General features: G+C 40.0%; 1 protein-coding gene across 1 annotated transcript; it reads right to left on the bottom strand.

Annotated features, from left to right (window-relative positions):
* LOC141828473 (copper-transporting ATPase HMA5-like) lies at positions 1-5,217 on the bottom strand. The gene is made up of 6 exons (XM_074715905.1): positions 4,864-5,217; positions 1,601-2,998; positions 1,253-1,507; positions 1,055-1,177; positions 496-975; positions 1-408 (listed from the first exon to the last, which is right to left on the bottom strand). Exons 1-6 carry the CDS (start codon positions 5,215-5,217, stop codon positions 1-3), a joined length of 3,018 nt encoding a protein of 1,005 aa, XP_074572006.1.
* Between the last annotated feature and the right edge of the window lie 3,917 nt (positions 5,218-9,134).

Below are 9,134 nucleotides of genomic sequence, written 5' to 3'. Positions count from 1 at the left end.
TCAGACTTGGCTCATCGGAATGGCGTCCAACTTCCGGGGCCTCTTGTAGTTCTTCAGCAGGAGGGAGCAGCAGACTACGCTCACTGAAGAAGCAGCCATCGCAGCACCGGCGATCCACGGCGGCAGCCTGAATCCGGTGAAAGGGAAGACGACTCCGGCAGCGATGGGGATTCCGAGGATGTTGTAGCCGAGCGCCCAGATGTAATTCATTCGGATCCTGAAGAAAGTCTTCCTCGAGAGGTCGATTGCGGTGATTACATCCTCCAAGTTGCTCTTCATAAGAACTATATCAGCCGCTTCGATCGCCACATCTGTTCCGGCGCCGATAGCCATCCCCACATCGGCAGACACAAGTGCCGGTGAATCGTTGATGCCATCTCCGACCATCGCCACAGTTAAGCCAGACATCTACAGGAAGACAACAGATGGAAAAACGAATTGATTTATATTGTTAATTAGATCATGCATATTCATCGTCGGAGATGGTTCCTATACCTGAAGTTCCTTTATTTTCTCGGCCTTTACGTGTGGTTTTGCTTCAGCAATGACAGTGTCGATTCCGACATCGCCGGCGATTGCATTTGCAGTGCCCCAGTTGTCCCCTGTCACCATAATGCTCTTCACTTTCATTGATCCTAGAAGAGATACGACTTCACGGGCGCCAGGTTTCAGTGGGTCAGACACTGCGATTATGCCCGTAACTTCTCCGTCGACGGCGACGACTATTCCCGTCTGTGCATTTCTCTCTGTTTCTGTGAGAATCTCAGAAGCCTCGTCGGGGATATCGATTCCTGATTCCAGCATCAAACTTTTGTTCCCGACCATGACTTCTTTGTGCCTGACTGAAGCTTTGACCCCGTGGCCTGCGATCGCAGTGAAATCTCGTGCTTCAGGCAAGACATGGCTTTCTTCTTCCTCACCAAATCTTTTAGCATACTGAACTATAGCTTTCGCCAAAGGGTGTTCACTGTTGACCTGCCAAGAATATAACTATCCTTTGTTGCTGCTTTACTACAGTAAATAAACACACAGATGCTTGATGAGGATGATGTACCTCAGCAGCTGCTACATACTCATAGAAATCTCGCAGCACCATGTTCTTCAGCAGCCGTGTGCTCACAACAACAGGTTTTCCAGTGGTTAGTGTGCCTGTCTTGTCAAATACAACACAGTTCACCTGCAACTCAAAGTAATTGGTCAAGTGAATTCAATCTTAACAAAAGTTTATTTATGATCTTGTAGATATTTTTACCTTATGTGCACTCTCCAATGCTTGTCCCCCTTTAATGAGCACACCTTGAGAGGCACCTACTCCTGTTCCAACCATGACAGCAGTGGGAGTGGCGAGGCCAAGGGCACATGGACATGCGATCACCATGACTGATATGCCAAACTGAAGTGCGAGCTGAAAGCTATCCATTGATGATGGAATCCATGACTTGGGGTAGGAGTTGAACTTTCCCGTCAAGTACCAAATGAGCCATGTCAAAAATGCAAGAGCAATAACCTTCAAACACAAGACAACAGGTTTGGTTACGTTCAATTCAATTCAACACATGCAAGTAAACATGATCGAACGATATGCATGCATGAAACTTACAAGAGGCACAAAGTATTTGGAGATGTGATCGGCAAGTTTCTGTACAGGAGCTTTAGCCATTTGAGCCGACTCCACCAGACGAACGATTTGCGAGAGGGCGCTTTCTGCCCCGACGTGCGTGGCGCGGACGTGCAGCGCACCATTTTCGTTGACAGTGCCACCGATAACAGTGTCGCCTCTCCTCTTCGCGACAGGCCTTGATTCCCCAGTTATCATGCTCTCATTCACATGGCTCTGGCCCCATATAACAAACCCATCCGCAGCCACTTTCCCTCCCGGCACTACTTTGATCACGTCGTTTTTCTGAATCAGTCGACTGTCTATCTCGGTTTCGCTCACTACATTTCCTTCGTCGTCGAGGTTCAGCAATATCGCGGCGTCCGGCGTCAAGTCCATGAGCTTAGCAATGGCCTCTGATGTCTTCCCTTTGGCCAAAATCTCAAGATACTTGCCCAGAAGAATGAAGGATATGAGCATGGAGCTAGTTTCGAAAAAATCATTCGACTTGAAGCTCTCTGAAGTTGCAGCTCTGAGCACAGAATAGACTGAATAGAAATATGCTGCATTTGTTCCGAGAGTGATCAGCACGTCCATGTTTGCAGATCGTCGTCGCAAGGCTTTATACGATCCAACGTAAAACCTTCGGCCGATTATGAATTGGACAGGAGTCGATAAAATCCATCTCAACAGCTCTCCGACCTTCAACATGTTAACTATCTTCTTGTCTAAAACTTGTTTGGTGCCGGGGATGTACATGAACACCATCGAAGTGAGAAACACTGGGATGGTGAAGACCAAACTCCAAAGAAAAGATCGACGATACTGCTTAATATCGTCGTTCCTGTGGAATTCCCTTCCCCTAACTTCAGGGAATATCGATGCTTTGAGATGTCCTGACCCAGCCGACTCGATAATTTCGATGAAATTCCTTGGCCCTGTCTGATCAGGCTTGTAAGATATCGTAATTTTGTGAAGAGCAGCATCAATGTTGGTGTCATGTACACCGGGGAGTGCCTCGATAGAATTCTTAACCATCGAGATGTATCTCGTAGAGAATGCACCATCGATTTTCAGTTCTATTCTGTTGACATCTTCTCCAGTGGTAATAAGGAGAGCCTCAAAGCCGGCGTCTTCGACTGTCTCCATTAGTTGGTTGGTACTTACAATTGTAGGATCATAGCGAATCTCTGCTTCTTCTGTAGCCAGAGCAACAATGGCCTTTTGTACACCGGCAACAGCTCGAAGAGCAGATTCAACAGTAGTCGAGCATGAAGTGCAAGTCATTCCTTTTACGCGTAATCGGCATGTTAGAGATGATCTTTCTTTCATTAGTATCTCCTCTTTTAGTAGTGCGGCTGCGAAACCAACATCTTCAATCGTTTCCCTGATTCTGTCCTCCTGCAAAATGAATGTGATCAAGGATATATACATTCAACTCTGAATTGGTCTGGAAACCAAAGATTGACTTATAGCAAGCAACATCAAAATTCCACTAATTTTCCTATTTTCAAGAGGGAATTGAATGGGGTTAATCCAACTTTTATGATTTCATAAGCCTAACAAGTTCGACTCGATAGAGATTTCTCTCAACCAAATCTCACTCTTACTGATCAGAATGCAAGACTAGGGAAGAGTTAATTACCAAGTCTTTTGAGCATATATAGGAGATGGTTTCATGCAATCTTGGTGCTAAAAAACTCTCTAAGAGCTATATAAGGACTCCAATTGATACATTTTATCACCTCCAATCAACTAGATGCTTAAATATGACTCATAGGTGAGGAGTGTGTGGTATGGTCAAGTCAAAACTCAAGTTGAGTTGGAAGTCAAAGTCAAAGTCAAGATAAGCTTGGATCAAGTCAAGCCGAGCTTGGATTTGATCAAACCGATTTCAAATGCTCGGGTCTGGTTGAACCGACTTTGGGTGTTCGGGTCTAGTCAAATTGTCTTCGAGTCAAGCTGGTTCATGATAGAAGACCTCAAGTGAATTCTGTCCGAATTGTATTCAAGTTTTATCCGTGCAAATAGGAACTCTGATTCAACTCAGCAGTTGCTGAAGCGCCCATCACCAAAGGATATAGTTGTTGAAGAGTCAATTACCAAGAGAGATATCTCTCAATAATGAAAGGAAGAGGTATATCTTTTGGAAATAAAATTATCCTTTTGCTTTCTATTTAAAGATAACTGAGTCATTTTATTTTCTACTCTCTATTATTTACTCTCATCATTTTTTTTTATGTCTCACTTGAATGTTGGAGGAGTTTTGTCCAAGATACTTTTTGACCTCTTATTCTAACCTCCTTCTTAAGTCTTTTAATTTCAAACCTTTGGTGGAAGAATTTTCTTGTTACTTGACATTTTGAAAACCGACTTGAAAGATGTTAGTCTATTGAAGTCCGACTTGAAGGAAGTCAATCACCTAAGTCCGACCTAAAGGAAGTCAATCTACTAAAGTCCGATTTGAATGAAACTCGACTTAGAAAGAAGTTGGTCTATTAAAAGCTAGCCAACTCGACTTGCATATATCTAGTCGGTCGAAATTATTCGATCATGATTACTTTTTCTAAGTTATCCCATTCCCATCTCTAGCTAGGGGTGCTAGCAACTATATTGGTTTGTGTACTACATTAGCTATAGTAAAAGGTGAAATCCGCTATCTCAGTGGTCTCACACGGTTGATTCCACGATCATCTGTCAGAAGATAAATTTGAAAATTATAGCCACTACGGGGAGGGTATTATCTTAACTTCGTCAAGATTCGACTCTTGTTCACTTCAGTAAATCTGCGTCGTAGTCACCAATTTAACTATGTCCCAAGAGCTTAAGTATTACATTAGAAAACAAGTATATGATCTAATACTCCAGTAGTAACGTTCCCCTTGCCATTTTGGTATAGGCTATCATCAGGGTGCTTAATTTCTCCTTGTGTTAGTTCTTGATTTCAGTTAGTTAATTTTCCAACAGAAATAAGGTTTCTTAATAAACTTATGGTTATTAACTTGGCGGTTAAACTCATGACTCAACCATAACTAAGGTTGGCTTCAAGTACTAGAAAGCAAACAAAAAATTCAGAATATATAATTATATTTGATCAAAAAAGTTATAGAACTCAATAACATATATAAATATATAGTCTATATTAATTATTAAGATCAACAGTAAGGGAATGATCAGAAATGAAATTGAAGGTTAATTTTGAAGGAAACAGATTGAGAGTAATTCGTAGCATGGCAACGGAAGAGAGAATTATATTAAGAGCTGACCGAAACAAAGGCCGGGTAGAATATGACTTGGGCGCGATCATTCAGCACGTCGACGGCGGCGTCGTGGATCCCCGGCAGCCGCTTGACCGCTTTCTCCACCGAGCCAGCGCAGGCGGCGCACGTCATCCCGACGACAGAGAACACGGCCACCTTCTTCGCCTCTTCCTCCTCGTGTTCCGCCCCAGCACTGCCCGCCTCCAGATCCTCGTCTCCCGCCGCCCCGACCGCCGCCTCCTTCCTCTTTGGGTACTTGGGCATCGAAGGGTAGCGCGGCCGCGGCGAAAGGCTCTGTGACCGGAACACCTCCCCGCCGCGGAGGCACGAGCACGACATCAGCAACCCGGCGTTCACCATCCTCCCTCCTCCTCCGACGAGCTCAACGTCTCTCTCCCTCGAGGCTCGCGGGAAATGAATTTAAAGACGTAGAATCCCGTTACGGCACATTTCATGCTAGCTGTCAATGGACCCCACTTTTAAAATTATTAATACAATTGCATCACTAATTTATAAAATTTAAGTTTCTAGAATTATTAGACAAAGCATAGAAATGATGTTATATATTAATGTAATTAATTATATTTATTTTTACAGAGTCAAACACTCACGTCGAACACAATATAAAATCATGCATGTCTTTATCGATTTGTAAAATGTGATTTTTAATTAATTTGATGTATTACCATTGACATTGAAGACGTGACACATACGATGAAAAAATAACAAACTATTTGCCGGATGAATTAACCATAATAATAATAATAAAATTAAAATAAGTTAGCAAACAGTTAGATGTTAGTTAACGACAAGATATAAATAATTATTGCACCAGCCCGGAAACTGGTATATATGTAAATGAATTAAACTACTATGAATAAGTAATAATCTGTTTTTATTCCTTTAATATACATAAAATTAATTAAATAAAATAATTTTAATAATTTATTAAAATAATAAATAAATAAATTTGAATATATATTCGATTATCATGACACTTAAAATTAAATTTATGAATAATATTCATCGATAATATGAAATAAGCTTAAATCAAACTGTAAAAGAGAAATCAAACTAAGTTTTAAAAACTATTTTAGAGGCTTAATTTATCTTAGGCCCGGCTTTATTTGATTCGATTATACCTCTTTAAATAATTAGTTTGATCATTGAATACAATCTTGGCTGGATTACCTTCGTCCTAAAACATGGAATCAAATTAAGAAAATATTAATTCAGTTAATTAATCTTAAGTTGACCTTGAAGATGTGGATGCATGCATTAATCAAATGCCATTAATTATTTGTCAAGTTTTAGGTGCATATTTCCATGTAATGACAATGTTAATTAAATCATTAGCATTCATAATCACACGTATAAGAAGACAGAGAAAAAAGTTTTTTTTTAAAAAAATATATATTAAAAATAATGATGATACCAGAGACTATGTAATATGATCTAAGTGGTTACATAATGTTTTTGGATGATTATGAAATGTAGCATGTATTTGCAATTTTATAATTGATTAAAGTCAAAATTCAAAACTAAACTACTATATTTGTTGTGTCAAGAATCTTGATATAGTACGTATCTTCGAATCAAAGAGTGATTATATTTTATGCATAAGTTGAACTCTGATTTGAATTAGAAATCATTTTGTATAATTTGAGAAGGGAACTATGACTCTCAAGCATAGTTGAATTGATTATTGCGAGACAGACTTGCTACAATAGGCAATAGTTAAATCTCGATAAAGTTGATCCTTCCTCATAGTGGTCAACTGTAGTTTCTCGATTTACGTCTTCACACATGGTTATGAGACCAGTCGTGACGGATTACACCTTTTTTATTGTAAAAAAAAAGAAACTATAGATAATTAAATATTATTATTCAAGCTAGTCAATTAATGAATTATATGTTGATCTCATTGAGTGAATAAAATAAAGATTTTGTCTAGCTATCAACAAACAAATCTTCACAATGTATAGCAAAGCTAATGCGCTCCTTAAATGACAAGTTTCATTATACTAATGCATGCGTTCCTTTCCACAGTGACGATAATAGGGACAAACCAAACCATCATATCGATCGGTTGAACTAGCTAGATGATCAAAGTTGTGTGAGCTAATTGGTAAGTTGATCTAATTAATTAATTAGTTTAGTTCGACTCGATTGTTTTATCAAATAATTAAGTATGAATATCATAAAATTCGACTTATTTACAATTCTACACATTACTGCCATATCAACTTCGAAATACAGATAAGAGAAGATTACACATAAATCAAAATCCTTTTTGTGTTACCCATTATAAAACAATGGATAGATAGATTACAATAAAGAAACTCACTCCCTCAGCTTCTTCTTTTTCATTATTTTTTCCTTCCTCTTTTCCTTCTTCTTTTCCATGATTTCCTTTCCTTTTATCTTTTTTTTCTTAAGATTTTTTTTTAATCTTAGATTTCTTTCCTTCTTCCATCTATACCTCGAAGTAAATAGAGCACAAGTCCACAGAAACACATCCATGAAGAGGGCTTTGTCGCAACACAAAGCGGCCCATTTGGGCCTACTTGTTGGTGGGCCATTATGAAGGCCAATTAGGACTGGACCAAAGCCCAATTAAGCTGGCTTTTGGCCCCTTAAACTTTCGTCAATCTAAGTATCATTATCATGCACAATATAATATAAATTTTTTGCCTTCTAATTAATTTCATCAGATTTATATTTTATGACACTAATAATATCATTTATAGCCTTATTGGTTCATCCATTGGATATAAGACGAAAATATCCTATAATACCTAATTTTGTTATTAGTCAAAATTCATAGCCATGTTGGAGTTCATTGTTGGATATTTAAGTTTTTTTTTTTTTGCGATTTCATATGGTTTATAATTCATGTGGTTAAGAAAATAAATTTTTTCTCACTAAAAGCAAAAAATAAGAGAATACACAAAAGTAAATTCTTTTTTTTTCTCACTAAAATAAAGCCAAAGAAAAGCAAAAGTTAAGGGGAATCATACAGCCGACAAGGGAATATAGCTAGGATTTGCCTTCATCTCAATCATTTGGAACCTATAACGATAATAAAAATAATAATAAAAAAAAAGTTAGAACAAAGCGAAATTGAACTTGTTCCTCTGCATCAAACCGAAACTTACAAGCTTTATAATCTGTTTTTTTTCTTCTCCAGATCTTCACATTTTCTTTACAAACCACAAGAAATCTCCAGATCTCTCTCTTTCAATCCAAAAAAACTAAGTAACAAAAGAAAACTATGCACCCAAGAAACAAAAAACTACTTTTTTTTTTTTTTTTTCAGTTTCTACGCCTAAATCTAAAGACATCCTCCTCCTCCTCCTCGGACGGCGCCGGCGACCATCTCCGAGGAAACCGGGGACGAAGCAAAACCACCACCCTCACGCTTCGGTCAAGCGTCCCTCCAGCAGACGAGCATGGTGACGCAGCGGCGCATGATGTAGAACCGCGCCCTCTGCTCCTTCACTAACCTCGCGCACCGCCTCGAGAACGACCGCGCCTCTCCGGTTCCGCCTCCGCTCCTCCTGCTCCCCTTCCTCGACGACGTCAGCTTCCATTTCTCCTCCGTGCACAGCTCCATCGATCCCTGCCACTCCCACTGGAAAACGGAGGCCAACAGGGCGATAAACAGGGGTAACTGAATCGGCAAAGGAATCGGGGGAGGAGGAGGCCGATTTATAATCGGCCGAAGAGGAGACTGAGACAGACAGAGCAGACCCACCGCCTCCGATGTTTGTTGTGAATTTTGACTGCCATTAATGGGCGGCCCTGGGAACATGAGTGATTGGAGAATTTAGATTACTCCACCGAATCTAAGTAGACCGGTTGAATCAGATACTCTGTACGTGGACCACAGTTAAAACCGGAAAGTACCGGCAGTGGTTTATCGAGTCGGATACCAGAAAAGGACATGGTGCCGCGAACTCGCAACCTTCTCACAAGCTCATTGCGACCATCGATCTAGCTGTGACCTCGGCAACTGCCGTCAATTATCTATCTCCCTTGGAATTTAAGTTTGTTCTAACATTGTTATTTTATCGACACGACACGACACGATACGACACGGGCCAGACATAGCATTTGTCTTGCTGGTCAGTGCAACGCCCATCACCACCAGCTGCTTTGTATATGTCCGCCATTCCATTTGCACTTTGCACGGGGCGATGTGATCTATGTTTTTGGATGAACAAACTATACAACACATAATCGTCTCAATTAGTGGTAATCACACTTAAAAACAA

Source organism: Curcuma longa, chromosome 4 (assembly GCF_044706935.1).
Source record: "Curcuma longa cultivar G26 ecotype Majalengka, Jawa Barat chromosome 4, ITB_CL_G26_1.1, whole genome shotgun sequence".
In the NCBI taxonomy this organism is placed as follows: Eukaryota; Viridiplantae; Streptophyta; class Magnoliopsida; order Zingiberales; family Zingiberaceae; genus Curcuma; species Curcuma longa.
Note: the sequence above shows the minus strand (reverse complement) of the source record. Positions and strands in the feature narration are given on the sequence as shown.

What these genes read in the sequence shown, in the direction of transcription:
- LOC141828473 (XM_074715905.1), bottom strand. Translation starts at nt 5,217, where the DNA reads ATGGTGAACGCCGGGTTGCTGATGTCGTGCTCGTGCCTCCGCGGCGGG. An exon ending in CCAAATACTTTGTGCCTCTT is followed by an intron (nt 1,508 to 1,600) that starts GTAAGTTTCATG and finishes TTGTGTTTGAAG; the next exon opens with GTTATTGCTCTTGCATTTTT. An exon ending in CATTGGAGAGTGCACATAAG is followed by an intron (nt 1,178 to 1,252) that starts GTAAAAATATCT and finishes TTTGAGTTGCAG; the next exon opens with GTGAACTGTGTTGTATTTGA.